Source organism: Nothobranchius furzeri, chromosome 14 (assembly GCF_043380555.1).
Source record: "Nothobranchius furzeri strain GRZ-AD chromosome 14, NfurGRZ-RIMD1, whole genome shotgun sequence".
In the NCBI taxonomy this organism is placed as follows: Eukaryota; Metazoa; Chordata; class Actinopteri; order Cyprinodontiformes; family Nothobranchiidae; genus Nothobranchius; species Nothobranchius furzeri.
Genome location: NC_091754.1, coordinates 48934604 through 48953094, shown reverse-complemented (window position 1 = coordinate 48953094; position 18491 = coordinate 48934604). Strand labels below are relative to the sequence as shown.

At 42.0% G+C, this 18491-nt stretch overlaps 2 protein-coding genes across 8 annotated transcripts in view; both read left to right on the top strand.

Annotated features, from left to right (window-relative positions):
• mcf2la (mcf.2 cell line derived transforming sequence-like a) overlaps window positions 1–3197 on the top strand; it is a 62677-nt gene extending 59480 nt beyond the window's left edge. For 6 of the 7 annotated variants that reach the window (XM_015952662.3, XM_015952665.3, XM_015952661.3 and 3 more), the window contains 4 exons: window positions 635–753; window positions 838–950; window positions 2712–2815; window positions 2892–3197. In XM_015952662.3, coding sequence (XP_015808148.1) covers window positions 635–753; window positions 838–950; window positions 2712–2815; window positions 2892–2971 — 416 coding nt within the window. In that variant the 3' untranslated portion in view covers window positions 2972–3197. Of the gene's footprint in view, window positions 1–230; window positions 306–634; window positions 754–837; window positions 951–2711; window positions 2816–2891 lie in introns of all 7 variants that reach the window. The other variant, XM_054743118.2, reaches the window with a different exon arrangement.
• A 2097-nt stretch (window positions 3198–5294) lies between these two features.
• cab39l (calcium binding protein 39-like) lies at window positions 5295–18434 on the top strand. The gene is made up of 9 exons (XM_015952671.3): window positions 5295–5505; window positions 14632–14762; window positions 14925–15089; window positions 15168–15286; window positions 15378–15546; window positions 15652–15711; window positions 16175–16240; window positions 16319–16462; window positions 17489–18434. The coding sequence occupies exons 2-9, from the start codon at window positions 14661–14663 to the stop codon at window positions 17666–17668; spliced, it is 1005 nt and encodes a 334-aa protein (XP_015808157.1). The 5' UTR covers window positions 5295–5505; window positions 14632–14660; the 3' UTR covers window positions 17669–18434.
• Window positions 18435–18491: the final 57 nt, after the last annotated feature.

Below are 18491 nucleotides of genomic sequence, written 5' to 3'. Positions count from 1 at the left end.
CCTTCTAACACGTGCAGATGTTCTGCTGCTCTCCAGTCTCCATGTGAACCACAGCTTTATTATGTTCATCTGGGAATTTCATGTTGGGGTTGTTGTATTTGAGTGTTTTCTGTGAAATCAGCTGTCGCGGGAGTGCAACAGGCTCATAAACCCGTGTAAAAACCCGCGTAGAGCCAATCTGCACACCTGGCTTGCCGTTATTGACCCGCTGGCGGTTTCTCCCCCTTTAGAGCGGCATCAGCACATCTCTCTGAGCAGAGTCAGATGGATGAGTACCTCTAATCTGTTACAGAGCAAGCGCCAAGGTAACCCGGGTTCAGCCACTCTGGGTCTCTCTTCTCGTGCTCTTGAGTGATTTGGGTTTTTAAACTCTGGGTGAAGTCAGGGAAACATCCACCTTTCGTGTTGTTTCTGCCTAATCTGCTGGTTTAAAATGTTTTAATTTGTGGCTGAATGATTTGTCCATCAGTGTTTTTCCACCTGTGGGTGTTTTTGCTTGTCGTGATTCTCTTTCTTCGCTCAGATCTGATCCTCCCCGGCAGTCTGGGCTGAACTTACCTGTGTGTTACAGTCTTGTTGGATTATTTACCTTTTCACCCGTCAAACTTCCTCTTTAATCGTTTCCCACTCGCAGGATGGAGCAAAGCGTCTCTGTCGGTGGATTCAGTCGACGCCTCGGAGGAGAACGATGGCTACTCCAGCGGCGAGGACCCCATGAACTCTGACACGGAGGACGAGGTCGCGAGGAAGCTGGTCAGTCTCGTGAAGACCTTTACTTGTTGTTTTACATTAAGTATGGGATTATCTGTCTAATCCGGCTCTTTTCTACCTTCAAAGGCTCCGGGAAAGTACACGGTGGTGGCAGACTGTGAGAAGGCGGGTCCTCAGGAGCTGTCTGTCAAGAGTGGAGACGTGGTCCAGCTGATCAGAGAGGGAGAGGAGGGACAGTGGTAAAGAAATGATCCCACTTTAACACAAACTAGTAAATGTCTTTATTTCCTGTATTTGTTATATTTGGCTGATTCCAATTAGCTGAAATTTTATTGTAGAAATGCAATAAATAAATAAATAAATAAACAAATAAATAAATAAATAAATAAATAAAATCATTAGGATGGAGGGGCTGTTGCCCTCTTGTGGTGGCTCTGTTATACTGCAGCTTAACTCAAAAGTAACTTTATTGATTTTATGAGAAAAAATGCAAATAAAAGACTGCAGATACAGAAAATAAAAGAGGAAAATGATTCTTTTACATACGTAGATGTGTTTTTACTTATTATTTCTGATTATAATCAGTCACTCTGGGTGTTTCATGCAGGCTGAACATGAAAATAGTCTCCTACACCTATCTCCTGCTTTAGCTTCTGATAGAAAACAGACTGAAACTCTAGGATTAGAAAATCCTGACAGATCTACGTCACACTGTCACTAACATTCATGGACTCACCCATCTGGACTCACGACGGGGAAGGCTGTTGTTGGTTTAGCATCTCGGAAACATCTCAGCTAGTAGAAGCTAACTGTTAGCATTAGCAACTCCACCACACAGCAGAACTCATCCAGGCTTGTGTTATTTGTGGGGGAAAAACATCAACGTTGGAGTCAGTGGCAGAGTCGTGTTGCTATTGGCCAATCAAAGGAGAGATGTCCAAATATCAGGAAATAAGACTCCAGAAGGCTCTCTCCTAGTTCCTAAAACAGGAGCGCCAGAGCTTTTTTTCTCACAGAGATCAACTCACATTTATACTAGAGAGCACTGCAGGTGTGTTGAATAAACAGCTGAATTTGGTCTTTAATGTTGCAGCACAAGCTAGGCGCTGCGTATAACTCCTATGAGCCGTTGCGTCTAAGGTATGGCTATGACTCCAGGATTATTTATAATCTATGCTATTGATTTTCTGCAGCATGACACCCATAAAACCTGATAATGGTCATGGATTATGTTATAGAGATGCACCGATTCTTGTTTTTAGGACCAGTACCAATTTGTGATTTTTTTTATAATAAAGCTCTGCTGATGCAGATTTGAGCTGATTCTGAGTTTTCTGACAGAACCACATCAGAAACCAAATCTGATTTATTAAAAATGTGCATCTAATAGTGAAAATCTCCACATGGAAGCTCTGTTTTCCTTTCATGGTTGGAGAGAATGTGTGCTCAGGGATTTTTCACATTGATGATGAGCCGATTCCAATCACCAGCCAATGTTCTGGTCCATTTAAGTTTGATTTTGCTGAGAAAAACAAATAAGACATCCTTTTAATCTGGTCCAAAGACTTTTATGAGTCATTTTAAGAGCGATGAAGCTGTAGAAAAGTAGATTTTCTAGTGGTTTTTGTGTCTAACTGTTATCAGTTCTGTGTTAAATGTGAAAAAGACCATTAAAAGACCTAGACCAGATGGTGTATATAGTAGGCTGGTTTTTATGCAGCTTTTTCAAGGATTTCTGGGCTTTTTTCTCCTTTAAGAAAAACAAAACCCTTCTTTCTGCCCGTATTTCAGGAGTTTAAAGCCAAACGAAGATTACTGTAGTGAGAACGAAACAGAATTTCCTGGAATATTGTGGGATTATTGATTTCTACAAGGTGATGTGTGGAGGCGAAGTAGCAAAAAATGGAACTAATCCCTCCTCTCACCTGAGCCTGGATTCAGCAAAACTCCTCCTCTGATAGCTGCTGTCGTGATAGTGATGCGTGTTTGATCTTGTGTAGGTTTGTGAAGAACCTCCGCAGCAGTAACGAGGGCTGGGTGGCAGCTGCAAACCTCCTCAGCCTCATCTCCGAGTCCAAGTCCTCACAATCCCTCAGCAGCTCAGGTGGGCTCCGTTAACACCACTTGTGATTTGAAACTCCTCCGGGAACATGTAGAGAAGTTGTGCATTTGTCCTGCAGATGGCAGCGTCTCCGGGAACCTCAGCACGTCCTCCAGCTGCAGCGAGACCTACACCAGCTTCTCCGACATCAAACCCTGAGCTGAGGTCACCGTCCCGCCTTTTTAACCTGGAGCAATCAGGAAAACAAAACCAGTGTTTGGATTTTTATCTCATCACCTCCTGTCAAACTGGCGCATGGTCTTCGTTTACTGAACAGGTGTTCAGCGCCATGTTGTGATTATGTAGCATCTAAAACGGACGGTTAGAAGATCTGCACCGCTGGAGGCCAGCCGGTTCCCGTCAGGCCGAGGACATGGCGGCACGGTGGCAGATTTTCCTCTGGAGCTTGCATAGATACTCTAAAATAGGCAATTCACGTGATGTAACAGCTTTAGTGTCAGACGCTGATCACTCACTGTGAAAAGTGGCAGGTGGCCGCAACTAGAACAATGCTGTCAAGCGTGTCCTGGAGCGGGGCCGCACACCTTGCACTTAATAAAAACGGCAGCTTGGACATCTTTTGAAGCTCCTGAGAAAGTAAAAAAATAGGAGTTTGCCTCTGAATTGCATTAACCTCTCAGGAAACCCCAGAAGATATGCGGGCAAGCAGGTGTGACTGCATACCTGCATGTGTCGACTAAAGGTGCACACATTCCTCTGTGTGTGTGTGTGTGTGTGTGTGTGTGTGTGTGTGTGTGTGTGTGTGTGTGTGTGTGTGTGTGTGTGTGTGTGTGTGTGTGTGTGTGTGTGTGTGTGTGATTTAGGAAACAGAAAAAAATAGCATCACAAAGTCGCCGAAGTAAAAGAACATGTCAGCTTTTGTTGTGCGGGAGCTCCTCTGATTGGGTCGTGGATCTCAGTATTCTCCCTGTTTGTTTTTCTGTCTTTGTCCCCACCTGTACTTGCACAAAGAAAGCTTTGTCCTCCTTTTTTTTTTTTTTTTTTTTTTTTTTTCTTTTTTGCTCCCAGCCCCATTCAGGCATGTGACAGCAGCCAGGTTTTTTTTTTCCTATACCGACCAGGGCCTAGACCTGCCTCTCCACAGTCTTTACGCCTAAATCATGGGCTGGCTCAGCTGGAATGTAGCTGATCATAGTCGAGTATCAGAAATGCAATAAAAGTCTGACTATTCCTCGTGGGAATTTGACACACACACAGATAAACACTGAATTTATATTCCTCCTGTATGCACAAGGCGCTGTAAACTACATTCTTCCCTTTCTTTTTAGTAGCAGGACTATGCTGAACCTCTCCCGTTTATCAGACCTTGACTTTGCTCCTGCTCATGAAGACAAAGGAAGACTCTAGTTTACAGGCCTTATGTTGGATCAGTGTAACACGTGTATAGGTGTCACCTGTATACCTCATGCTGTTTTTACTCAAAAGAACCTGCATCGTGTCTGTTTGTCCCACATTTTAAACCTCCAGAACAATAAAGATGTCTTTTTTTTTATTATGAAACTTTATTTTCCTGCCCTTTAAAAAAAGAAAAGCTGACACGGGCACTAAACTTGTCAGAGTTGGATCACAATCACATAATAACTGAATATTTAGTATTTTTTGACACTGAGGCTGAAGAGACGCGAGAGGGTTCTATTTTTTAAGTTTCTGTTTATGCAGCACATTGCAGCAACCACTGTTTATTTTCTTACTGTATATCTTCTGAGTATGGTGGTGAAATAAAAATGTAATTATGAGACTTATCTGTATATTTGTACATATGTATTCTGACTTGAAATGAAAGCAGCTTTAATAAAGATGGTTTCCTCTATGATAATTCACCTTTTATTATTAAAATGTTTCAATTAGCTTTTAAACGCAAATTATTTGGTCACATTTTAGGAGTTTCGTTCTCAGTCACGTGGTTTCTTGCCTCCAATGGGCGTTTCCAGATCAGAAAGTCATGCGTTAGCTGGGCTGCGTTCCAATTAGTTTTCTAACCGATCTTTACATCGTTTGTTGGTTTGATTTCCGCCATAATTGTTTAAAAATCGAACATTACGTATGAATAAAGTCGTTATAAATGAATATATAGTGAATTGCAGCACAATTGTGTTTATTTAGGTTCTTATAATTGGGCAATGCGCCAGTAAAAATGCTAGGAAAGGTTAAAAGTGAGAGGATGAGGACGCGAGTCTGCCGCTGCTGGAAAGATACAGATTTGTCAAGTTAGCAAGGATGCGCCAGATGAAAACCGGAAGTTGTGCATTTTGCGCTATAAACCAAAAACGTTCACGTGAAAGGCTGGGAATGCCAGAGTTTGAGTGATTTTCACATTAAATAACTTCAAGCAGACTCTCGATAGTATCAATATGTTTTATTACAAACCTACTAGGACATTTTTCCCCAGTAAAGCGTCGTCTCCACTTTTATTGTGAAAGTCAGCTCCGGAAGTACAGATAGAGTTGACCCAGGCTAGCTTGGCAGACTGCTGGAGAGCGAACAGATGGAATTCTACACTCCCTTCTTAACAGATTCCTCACATTTTAAATTATATCGCTCGCATTTCTAGCCGACTGCGTGGCCAGCTAACTCGCTCGGCGCGAACGCAGACGCTTGACTGGGATCTCGGCTGCGATATAACCCGGGGCAGAAGCGGGCGACTCGTTTAAAGACACCCTAACATCTTCTCTGTAAGTATCACCTCTAGCTAATGTAATAGTGGGATGTCGCTGCCTTTGGCAGGGTTTGTAACTTCACTGAAATGTCTTACGACTGTGACACATTGGAGCCCCTAATGTCCTCCCTGTCCATGCAGTGGTTTCTGCTGTGATGCAGACATCTGTAGTTAGCTTTGGAAACCTGTCACACAAAAAGGCAGTGTGGCTGGAGGGAGAGGGGTGTAGCCTGTCTGGGACTGCTAATGCGGCAGAATGCGTGTTTTCCACACCCGTCTACCGTATTAGCTCCTACTCTTTCTAGTAAGGTGGGATATTTAAGTCTTGAGCAACGCAAATACCGACTGTGTATTTTGTTTTTCCTTTTTTTCTCCTCTCTTCGTTTGGACAAGTAGCATCAAGCTAGCCTGGAGAAAAGGTGGGGATTTTCAAAATAAAAGTACCACAAAGCATAGTCTCAGTAGTGTGAAAAATGTCACATTCTTTAAATTGCTGCTTTACAATGGTGCATTCACAGACACCCCTGTCACCTAAAAATAAACCAGATTATAAAATTTAGTCTAATTATGATTAGCAGTGACCTTGTTTCTGTTCATCTGTAGTTAAAAATGTAAATGGAAAGTTAATGAATGAATGAAATGGCTAAAGCTAGAGAATGACTAAATGAATTTAAGTAATAGATGACACATTAGAATTAGCATATTACACGATTAGTCAATCAGAAAGCAAAATAGTTTCTTATGTTTAAGAACAAATGACCCACTCCCTGAGTTGTGCTTTTAGTTTGAAAGTTTTCCCTGTGAAAACTTGATAAATATTCATTCCAGACAAATCTGATCAGGAGCTGTGGGCTTCATATCCTCTCTCAACATAGGCCTGTTTGACTCTACATCAGGAAAGTACCTGTACTGACCTTAAACCTCACTTCCACCGTAACTTTTTATTGACATTAACCTTAATGGATCTGGAGAAAACGGGACTGAACTTTACATTTCCTTCCTAACTTAGATTAAACAATCTGAAGTCGGAGCCACCGGCCTGTAAAGATCTAAATGATTACAGGCCGGTGGCTCTGACTTCCCACCTAATCAAGACTCTGGAGCGGCTGGTCCTCACGCAGCTTAGGCTTCAGGTGAGATCATCCTTGGATCCACTGCAGTTTGCTTACCAGCCTGGGATTGGGGTGGAGGATGCAATTATCCATCTTCTGCATCGCTCCCTTTTCCACCTCGATGGCAAGGGAACTACTGTGAGGATCATGTTTTTTGATTTCTCAAGTCCTTTTAATACTATCCAACCAGAGATCAAGAGGGACAAGCTGGAACATTTGGGAGTGGAGCAGCACCTCACGTCATGGATCTTTGACTACCTCACGAATAGACCACAGTATGTGAGGACTCTGGGCTGTGTGTCGGACAGAATTATCTGCAATACCGGTGCCCCGCAGGGAACAGTTTTGGCACCATTTTTGTTTACCATCTACACCGCTGACTTTTCCTATAACTCTACAAGTTGTTTCCTCCAAAAGTTCTCTGACGACTCGGCAATAGTCGGCCTCATTACTGACGGGGATGACAAAGAGTACAGGGAGCTGACTCAGGTCTTTGTGGATTGGTGTAAGCAAACCTACCTCCAGATCAACACCGGAAAAACCAAAGAGCTGGTGGTAGATTTTCACTGGCCACTGAACATCCAAGGAATGGACATTGAAGTTGTTGAGACCTACAAGTACCTTGGTGTTCATTTAAATAATAAACTGGACTGGTCAGATAACACAGCAGCTCTCTACAAAAAAGAGCAGAGCAGGCTGTACCTGCTGCAGAGGCTTAGGTCTTTAGGAGTCCAGGGTCTACTACTCAAGACCTTTGACGATGCTGTTGTGGCCTCAGCGGTTTTTTACGGCATGGTTGGCTGGGGTAGCAGCATCTCAGCTATAGGGACAGGAAAATGCTAAACAGACTGATCCAGAGGGCCAGTTCCATTCTTGGAGCCCCTCTGGACCCAGTGGAGGTGGTGACTGAGCGGAGAATGGTGGCCAAGCTCTCTTCTCTGATGGATAACATCTCCCACCCCATGCACCGGCCTCTGGCAGCACTGAATAGCTCTTTCAGTAGCAGGTTGCTGCGTCCACGCTGCGTGAGGGAAAGGTTCAGAAGATCATTTCTCCCAGCAGAGGTTAGATTTTATAATGAGGCCATTGCAGCTGGCCGTTAAATGAGGAAGATTGTGGTTTTCTGTAGTTAGTTTTATATATATGTTTTAAATATTACTGTTTTTTAATAATCAAATTATGTGTTTTTGTCTTACCTGTTTTTCTGACTGTACTGTCCTCTATGCTGCAACAAAGGTATTATCTATCTATCTATCTATCTATCTATCTATCTATCTATCTATCTATCTATCTATCTATCTATCTATCTATCTATCTATCTATCTATCTATCTATCTATCTATCTTCTATCTATCATCTATCTATCTATCTATCTAATCTTTATTAACCTTTATTTACCTTCCTTCCTTCCTAAAACGTAATTTTGACTAACCTAATCTCCAAATCTGGGTAAAAAATCAGGTAAAATTATTAGTGATGCACCGATATGAAATTTTAGGGCCGATATCTGATATTAATATCACCGTTATGTCCAATAAGCAATATTTACCGAAAACGATATACTGACATTAATGCTTCTAAAATCTGCATATTTTGTGTAGAATGACAATTATCAAAGTTGAATTGACGTTATTATGCACACACATTTCCGCTTCTGAGATGATCACAGTCACTGTCATGTGACTAAACAAATTACCCCCCCCCCCCCCCACACACACACACACACACACACCCCACCCTCTGAAACTGATAAAACAAATGGAAGCAAGATGGAAAATATATTGGTTGTTAATATCGGCCCAGTTTAATGTATCAGATCGATACCGATATGTTAAAAAATGACTAACATGGGCCGATACCGACATATTGTGCATCCTCAAAATTATTGTCGTTAATAGCTTCTAAATGTTTCACTGATTAACACAAATGAGACAATTACACATCAGGTAGTTCACGTGAAGAGTTAAATGTTTTTTTTAATCCATAAAATGCAAAAAGATTCCCTAAATCAGTTGGATATTGAACACATTATCTATTTCCCTCACCTTGGTGTTTTCTGCTAAATTTAGCACCAAAAATCTGTACGTTTGAGCTGTGTTATAAACTAAATCCCATATCCAGATGTTTTCTTGTACTTTTGTGCTGCTATAACAAATATGTGAAGCATCAGAGCCCAATGAAGGTGTAAATATGGCTGAAGAGTTAGTTGTTTTAGGTTCTTCTACAGGCTCATAATCCCGTAGTTTCCTCTGTCGCTCTTGAATGATGTGTCCAGTATGTGTGACAGCATCTCTCCTTCTTCATTGTTTGGCTGCACTGGAATGTTGTTTATTAGTCGTCAGAGCCGCCTGCTGAGATTCTGGCAGCTTCAGTCAATGAAGTGATGCAACAAAAGCTGTTCGATCAGGGCAAAGCCGAGAAAGAATGCTAGGCTTGTTCTGAGTCCACCAACTAGTCCAAAAAATTGAGCGGGAAACATTTAGTTCCATTGATGCCATACATAGATTTACAGATAGGAGAAATGAGCTTTTAGTACAAGCATTTGTTTTTTACTAGGTCTGGGTAATTTTAGGAAAAAATGGAATTGCGATTTTTCTGGCAAAAATGGCTATTTCAATTCGATTCACAATTTTCTTCAAATACAACCTCAGCATTAAATCCACAATATACAAAATGACCATCAAAAGATTAGAAGCCATTACTCTACTAATGCAAGGACCAAAATGTAACTTATAGCAGCTTTTCACTTCTCTTATAGCACCTTTTTGTTTCTTTTATAGCAGCTTTTAATTTCTTTTGTACATGCATTTTACTCCTTTTATAGCAGCTTGTCACTTCTCTTATAACTGCCTTTTGTTTTTATAGCAACTTTTAATTTCTTTCATAGCTGCTTTTCACTTCTTTTATAGATGTATTTTGCTCCTTTTATAGCAGCTTTTATCTTCTCATATCGGGTTTTAGCTTCTCTTATAGCAGCTTTTATAGCAACGTGTGAATAGGTGAATGACTGTGTTGTAAAGCACCTTGGGGGGTCCGACGACACACACACACACACACACACACACACACACACACACACACACACACACACACACACACACACACACACACACACACACACACACACACACACACACACACACACACACACACACACACACACTATTGCAAGAGCTTTAACTAGAGCTCAGTCAGTTTGTGTAATTTCCTCCAATGGTTTACGTAAAAACTAACTTTTATATACGTGTTTGAAGCCATTATGCAGTGGAACGCTGGCAACAAAGCTCTGCCTGATCAACACTATAAATGATACATGATCCGCACTTGTATAGCGCCTCCCAAAGTGCTTTACACTACAGTGTATCATTCCTCCATTCACACACACATTCACACACTGATGGTGATGAGCTACAATGTAGCCACCGCTGCCCTGGGGCGCACTGACAGAGGCGCCCCACTATTTAATTCAGTCATTTGTTATTCTTCCAATCAATTACTAACCAAAACCTCATGCTTTATGCAAAACATTAAATGATTTTCAGCATACCGATCTTTACAGAAAACATAAAAGCCCTAAAAAACTGCTCATAAAATATATCTAAAAAAGGAAATTCACTTATCACTTAGAGCAGTAGTTCCCAAACTTTTCAGCCAACAGATGTTCCTTCGTATTTTTACGTTATTTATAAACTTTCATTATATTTGGAAAGTTTTAATTTATATATAAATATATAAATCTCTTTTAAAATTTTATATTTTACTTTTTTTATGATTATGTGGCACACTTGACTTCCATACATAACGCATCGGCATCTGCCTCTTTTTACGGCTTTTTTTTTTTTTTACATTGTCTCTACGTCTGTCACGTTTGCTGTGTTTTACCATTATTTCTACATCCATCACGTCCCAGAGAAGGTTAAACCAACATCAAACCCAACATTTGGAGCTCGTAAACTCCACACACCTCTCGTGCAGCACCAGCTGTCTGATGCTGCAGCAGCGTCAATCGTCCCGGCTGGATGAGTGAATTTCTTCATCAGAGTCAATATTCTGCTTCATAATCAGAGTCAGTCATGACAAGACAAAGTGATCAGTCAACAAAGACCAGACCTGCCGGCAATTATACGTTTTATCTAATATTTACGCTCTTCATGCTGCGCACATCTCCTCCTCTCCCCGACTGGGAGCTCACGGCGGGAGGCATTTTTCAAACTCTAAAAACTCCCAAACTTTGCTCAGCCTGAAGGTTCCACATCTCCACTATCTTCTGGTGTAAAGTAGTAACTTCATGAGGGATCATATTTGTAGATGAGACTTGTTAAAGTCAGCAATGAGGCTTTGGCGCTTTTAAAGAGCAAGTCCCAACACTGACAACAACGTACTGAAACTAGAACCAACATGCATAAATGGACCAGATCAGTCCCACCTACTTACACTGTTGGTCTTTTTTAAATACGCAGTAATCATTGCTCGCCTTTGTCGCTTCATTCTGCAACCTAGCAGCAACCACTATGGCGCCTCTGGAGTCAGTGTTTGTTTACGTCATGCTGCATTCAATGTAATTGGAAAAAGGAGCTTCAAGCACTAAACCTCCGATTTAGTTTTCTTTCTGGCCTTAGTTTGGGGGGGGGGGGAGACGAATCGGGGTCGATCTGAATCTGGGGGGGACAGATCCCCCCCCGTCCCCCACCCTATCTGCGCGCCTGCTTATAGCACCTTTTCACTTTTCCTATAGCAGCTTTTCACCTTTCTTATAGCAGCTTTTCACGTTTTTTTATAGCAGCTTTTCACGTCTTTTATAGCAGCTTTTCACTTCTTATGACAGCTTTTCACTTCTTTTATGGCAGCTTTTCACGTCTTTTATAGCAGCTTTTCACTTCTTTTATAGCAGCTTTTCACTTCTTTTATAGCAGCTTTTCACTTCTCTTATGACAGCTTTTCACTTCTTTTATAGCAGCTTTTCACTTCTTTTATAGCAGCTTTTCACATCTCATAGCAGCTTTTTGTTTCTGCTATGGCAACATTGTCTGTTGGTGATTGCATCTTTTTCAAACTGATGTCTGAATTTCACAAAGTGATTCCTGTCCAAAAGGCATGATCACATACAACGATGTACAAGTATGATATCATATGTTGTTTTAGTATTATCAGTTATTTCTACCACTGAACAGCTTAACTCTGCCACCTGCTGACATAAATTGTATCCGATGTGTGCTTTGTAGAAGTTAGTCATTGTCAGTGCAGATCATAATAAACAGTTTGTCCAGTCAGACAGCAGGGATCCAGCAGGCCTCAGATTGATCTGATTGCATAACATTTTGTTGGTTTTAATGGAGGAAAATGAAGGTTTTACAGTAACCAGCTGATTCAGCTTCACGGTTTCTGAAACCTGATTAAAACTGACCTCTTGGACCTCGTTCTGTAATAATTACAGACAGCAGGGCTGGTTATTATCGGTGATAAACTGTTAAAAAGCAGGAAACCACGTGCCTTTTGTGTGTTTTTAAGCACTTCCTTGTTGTTGGTTTAGCAAATATTGACAAAGGATACATCGTGTCATCGTCTAAAGTAAAACAGGAAGTATTTCAACTCCAAAAGCATGAACATTAAAGCCAAAACGATGACTACACATGAGCTAGAGGGAGTCATTTATTTATTTATCCTTGAAGGCAAAATACAGGAAAGGAAACTGTCTCACATAAAAAGACTTTTAACTCTTTTAAATTAAGTTCAGCTTGACTTTTAAGTGATAAACAAAGAGAACATGTACAAAGTAATTGCTGCTCCTCCAGGTTTTACCTAAAAACATCTGATTTTAACCAGATAGTCAGACGTTCATGCAGAAACTAAAGGTCTTTGTTGTGAAAAGTGAATAAAATCAGCAGAGATTTAGTTTTTGTCAGGTGGAAACCTTGTGATACGACTTTGGGATGTTTTCTTACTTTAGCTGCAGTTGAACTCCGGTGTAGTTTCAGTTGTTTTCCTGACGAAGACAATAAAGACGGAGAGGTTGGGGGGGGGGGGGGGGGAGGGTGGATGCCCTTTTACATGATCAGGATTAAGAGTCACAAGTTGTTCCTGACCTGAAAGTCTTCCTTTTGGATAGTTTTATTTGTCACAGGCTCAGAAAAGAACAAATTATTTTACTTAAGCTTAATAATCACAAACCCAGTAACAGTTGAACCAATTAATTTTTATTTTTTGACATTTTAACACAGAAATTCACAGTTTCTGGTGGTAAAATTAGCCAGAAACTCAAATACTTGAATGACCTCCATCTGCTGTTGAGGCTCAAACACTCCCAGGCATTCTGGGAGTACTAGAGTCAAATAAGTCCCGAATGATCCCCGTTTTTTTCTTACCGATTACGTCCCGCCATGTAATTAATACAACCTGCTCAACCTTAAAGTGCAAGTTACCCCCTGACCAGAGTCTTACTCCGCCCACATTTGCTGTTTAAAAGATGCGCCTAAAGAAGGCGTTGCCTCAGTTTCTTTGTCAGAGAAACGAGCCGTTAATTAGCATGAGCATGTACACACACACACACACACACACACACACGCTTCCCAGTCAGAGCAGAAACAGCAGCAGGCTGGAGGATTTCTCTCCACCTCGTTCAATTGGAGTACGATTTTTTTTAAGAGGCAAGCAGCCGAGAGTCGTATCATTTCACGAGTGGTCTAGCCAGCACATAATATAGTACCTCTAAAGCCTGATTCATGCTTCTCCGTCAGCTCCGCAAGGGACAGACACGCACGGATTGATGGAAGCGTTTTGCTTTCATACTTCTCCGTCTCCTGGGGAGTGTTGCAAAGCAATTCCCCGGCAGGACAACAGAGGACGTAGCGCTGTTCTGTGGTATCCTGTCATGTATCGGTCCAAGATCGTGTGTTCATATTGTGTTTTTTGTGTATATAAGAGACTTTTAACACGGACATATTTGTCTCTCATTCTCCCACCGCTTCATGCGCTCGCCACCTCTAAACCCACGTTTCCTGTAATTTCCGTCCACAAATAAAACGCTTGCTGCACATCTTTTCACTCCTCCAGTCACGGGAGGATGAAACGTTCATATTTTTAGAGTTTTTTCGCGAGGTATTCTTCAAGCTTCTCCGTGTCTGCCGCTAGTTATCCTCGGCTCTCTTTGCAATGGCGGCGCTGTAAACAACAGCGGCGTCCTGACCAATCACAAGCTTGCGTAATCTGTTTTGTTCGACGGATGTTTAAAAAAGTGGGCTCGACTCCGTACGTACTTGCGTGTCTGCCGGAGCCCTACGCAAGGACGGATAATGGCGTTGCGTGTCTCTGCACTGACGCAGACGGAGAAGCATAAATCAGGCTTTAGCCGTAAGAAATGACCGATTCAAATTCAATGTAGTGTAGGGTTTTAACCTGAAGAGAGTACAATATTGCTGGTCTTAGGCAGAATTTTTACATTTAAAATAGGATGCAATGACTGCATATGTCTGAAGCACCATTAGACTCGTTTATATGGTTTGGCAGCAAGAACGTTGATTTGGGGGTGACTAACACTTTAAACTGGGCTCAGTTACACCGATCTGAATGAGACTGTTGTAAAAAATGCACAAACACAACTAAATGTGTTTTGTGGTTTTAAAACTCTGATCAGCAATCTAACTACTTAAAATGAATCGGACTTGCATGCAGTTCTGTGATTTAGCCACATATGGGACTTTGAGTCTTCTGAAAGAGCCTCAGAAGTTTTAGAAACGTGCTTCATGCATAACCGAGATAAATATAAAATTAATTTATGGGGGGGTTTATTAGAGAAACGTTATAAATCACAAAAGTTCAAAATTTAAGTCGACTGCATTTATCGGTTTACACCAGGAGGTGGCAGAGTTGAGTAATGGTTGTCATTCTGCCCCATTTATGTCTGTTTTAGAAGAAGAGTCTCGGAGGTGTTTTCTTTGGTCGTCACGTTGTTTCTCACTGTGTGTGTGTGTGTGTGTGTGTGTGTGTGTGTGTGTGTGTGTGTGTGTGTGTGTGTGTGTGTGTGTGTTGTTCAGGTCCCTGGGCGTTTGCGTGTTCCTTCGTCATGCCGCTGTTCGGTAAACCCCACAAGAGTCCCGCAGACATCGTGAAGACCCTGAAGGAGAACCTGGCCATTCTGGTCAAACATGATAAAAAGGCAGACAAGGTAGGTGAGAAACTGTCTCCAGGTGTGGGCGTGTCTGGACGGCGGCTGGAGGTGACGGGACTCTGTGAAACCAGAGTTTAGAACCTGACACGGCTCCGTGAAGACGTTTCAGCCTCTCTGAGGCATAATCCTTTCATCATGTTTCTCCCGTCAAACGTCCAGGCGTCCGATGAGGTGTCCAAGTGTCTAGTGTCCATGAAGGAGATTCTGTACGGCAGCAACGATAAGGAGCCGCACACTGAGACGGTGGCCCAGTTGGCCCAGGAGCTGTACAACAGCGGCCTGCTGATCTCTCTGGTAGAAAACCTGCAGGTCATAGACTTCGAGGTGAGGAGCGAGGCAGCTCCCCGATGGATCAGAAAAGAGCAAGCGTGGGAAATTAACACTTTGGTTTTGTCGTTTCAGGGTAAAAAAGATGTGTGTCAGATCTTTAACAACATCCTGAGGAGGCAGATCGGGACGAGGTGTCCCACGGTGGAATACTTCTGCTCCCACCAGGAGGTTCTGTTCATCCTGCTGAAAGGGTGAGACCAACACCCGCTCCACACACACGGGTGAAGGTCTGAGTCACCAACACGATGCTCTCTCTGTGTGTGTGTGTGTGTGTGTGTGCAGGTATGAGACGCCCCAGGTGGCACTGAACTGTGGGATCATGCTGAGGGAGTGCATCCGCCACGAGCCGCTCGCCAAGATCGTCCTTCACTCTGACGACTTCCACAACTTCTTCGGCTACGTGGAGATGTCCACTTTCGACATCGCCTCCGACGCCTTCGCTACTTTTAAGGCACCGTCTATCCAGAAAAAAATCCTTAAGAGTTACAAGCATGAACGAAGTCTACCTGCTGTTTTAAGGCTGCATTTTAAATCCAAGATGTGTTTTTATTCACAGGACCTCCTCACAAGACACAAAGTGCTCGTGGCCGAGTACCTGGGGCAGAACTACGATGCTGTGAGTGATCAGCCTTACACACTCTTCAGCAAACACACGGATCAACGTCTGGTCGGTGATTTGGACCGACATAAACTAAAGGAGAGCAAGAAACAGCGTAAAAACGCTACAAGGCAGCTCTTGTGCATCTGCCTCCATAAGCTGAGGGGACCCTTTCACATGAAGGACCCCGGCTTCACGTCCGGTGCACAGACCCCCTCTTTAGCTGCTTAGCGTGTTGACAGATGTCAGGAGACATCACATGGACTCAATAGAGGCAGTGATCTAAAATGATCGCTGCTCCAGATAAAGTTACAGCCATGAAAGCCGGTTTCTGCCAGTAAATGTGTAGTTTTATTCACCGGTTCAAAGATAAAAAAGGAGATAAGACTCTAAACGTCAAACACATTTCATTCGTTCAAACAGCGGCCTGAAAATGTGAAATCTGCTAAAATAATGTTGTTTTCTCCCTGTTTGATCGCAGGTGTTTGCAGACTACGAGAAGCTGCTCCACTCGGACAACTACGTCACAAAGCGACAGTCTCTGAAGGTTTGACTCATGATTGATTCGAGTCAGCTGAGAAAACGTCAGGGTGGCGAACTCAAAACGATAAAATGTGTCCTGCAGCTTCTGGGCGAGTTGTTATTGGACCGGAACAACTTCACGGTGATGACGCGTTACATCAGCAAGCCCGAAAACCTCAAGCTGATGATGAATCTGCTCAGAGACAAGAGTCCCAACATCCAGTTTGAGGCCTTCCATGTGTTTAAGGTACACACACACACACACACACACACACACACACACACACACACACACACACACACACACACACACACACACACACACACACACACACACACACACACACACACACACACACACACACACACACACACACAGTTTTAACTCTTTAAACTCTGATGCATTAGAAAAGAATCTGATTATTTTTTAAACACATAACTGCACCTACCTCTTGCAGTACTGTCATATTCCACCAGGTGGCGATAATCCGGTGTAAGATTATATAAAACATGTTTTCTATTGAGGAATCTTAATCCTGCCTTAGGGATAGATTGATAGTCCTTGGGAGCCACAAAATCGGGATGTTCTAATTTTTGTGTGTTTTGTTTTGCATTGATTGTTTTCTCCTTTCATTATTAGAAGAAAAAAAATGTTTTTGTGTGCTTATTTGTTTTCTCCATTTTTTGCCAAAGTTAAAACGGTAAACCAGGTCAGACATTTTTTTTTAATTATAATAACTTTGTCATTTGTATTTATTTTGGTTAAGGGGAACAGATAACATAAGTTTTGCTTCTTTCTGTTCCTTTTTCATTTTTTGTTTTTATTTGCGAATAAATGAAAATAAATCTGAAAAAAATATTTTTAAATGCAAAATTTTTTTTAATACTAATAATTTTTGTTGCATTCGGAGTAGACACGCTAGGGTGATGATAAAAATGCTCTACATTAACTCTAGGAATTCTTGCGGGGGCCTTACAAAGTCACAATGAGGGCCAAAACTTGATTTTTTGCCATTTTAAAGAGTTTATTTGCAAAATAAAACTTTATTATACCTGGAAAGGCCTCAGTTCTGAGAAACTGAGTTTAGATATGACAAGACTGATGAGCTAACAGGTTTTTGCATTTCGGTGTTGACTGCACTCAAACTAGTCGTTAGCTCCTCAGTCCTCCTGCGGCTCCTTTGACTTCTCGTTTTAAAGGTTACAGTGATGACAGAAGTCAAGCGAGGTCATCAGATGTGACTTTGACCTCCCACCTGTTTCCTTTCTCCAGGTGTTCGTGGCGAACCCCAACAAGACGCAGCCAATCGTCGACATCCTGCTCAAAAACCAGACCAAACTAATCGACTTCCTTAACAACTTCCAGAATGATCGCTCGGACGACGAGCAGTTCAACGACGAGAAGACCTACCTTATAAAACAGATTAGGGATCTGAAGAAACCAACCTCCTAAGACGTCCCTCTTTCCTCCAGACCAGCTTTTTATCCGCAGACACATTAAAAAAAACTGTTGTTCTATTTAAAAAGTGTTTTTCTTCTGTGAGAGTAGTTCATGATCGCTGATTCTTTTCTTTTTGTACTTTCGTTTCCATGAAATCATGTTTTTTTCACCTGTAGCTCGCAGAGCCACAAACTCACGCTGCTGTTTAAACGGGCTTAAATCAGCATGAAGGAGCCGCAAATTCTGACAGCAATGAAGATTTTTCTTTTTTTTCTCATGGGAGTGTGACCCTGTACTGCCAAAACCACTGATTATTTTAAAGTATTCCGCTTTTTCTGTCTAAAACTAAACCCCAACAGCTGGTGGTGCTGTTTTAGTGGAACTAGTTAGGGAGGATTGAATAAAACGGCCAATAAAATCGAAATTTAACGGTGGCGTATCGGTACGATCCCCGGCTCTGTCTGCTGGTCGCTAGCGGCACTTTCTCAATGATAGAAACGATCCGTTTTCAGTGCTTTTCTATATTTATATATAGTTTTCATTTCTGCCATGTACAGCGAGTGTTGGGAGATTCAGCGGTGCCTTTTTGTTTTGGTCATTTCCCTCTTATTTCACGAGTCGCTGAGTTATCACACGGACGAGGAGGTGCTCTGGATGGCACGTCTTCGCTTTGGGTTGGGCGGTAAAACTCCCCTCACACTTTATCGCTGGACTTTTCTTTGCTGTTGATGCCAAAAAAAAAAAAAAAAACTTCTCAGAGCGAGGCCCGAGTGAAAGGTGATGAAACTGGATTCAAAAAATCCGTATGTGATGTGATTCTGTTTTAATAGGAATG

What these genes read in the sequence shown, in the direction of transcription:
- cab39l (XM_015952671.3), top strand. Translation starts at nt 14,661, where the DNA reads ATGCCGCTGTTCGGTAAACCCCACAAGAGTCCCGCAGACATCGTGAAG. An exon ending in ACGCCTTCGCTACTTTTAAG is followed by an intron (nt 15,547 to 15,651) that starts GCACCGTCTATC and finishes TTTTATTCACAG; the next exon opens with GACCTCCTCACAAGACACAA. An exon ending in AGGCCTTCCATGTGTTTAAG is followed by an intron (nt 16,463 to 17,488) that starts GTACACACACAC and finishes TCCTTTCTCCAG; the next exon opens with GTGTTCGTGGCGAACCCCAA.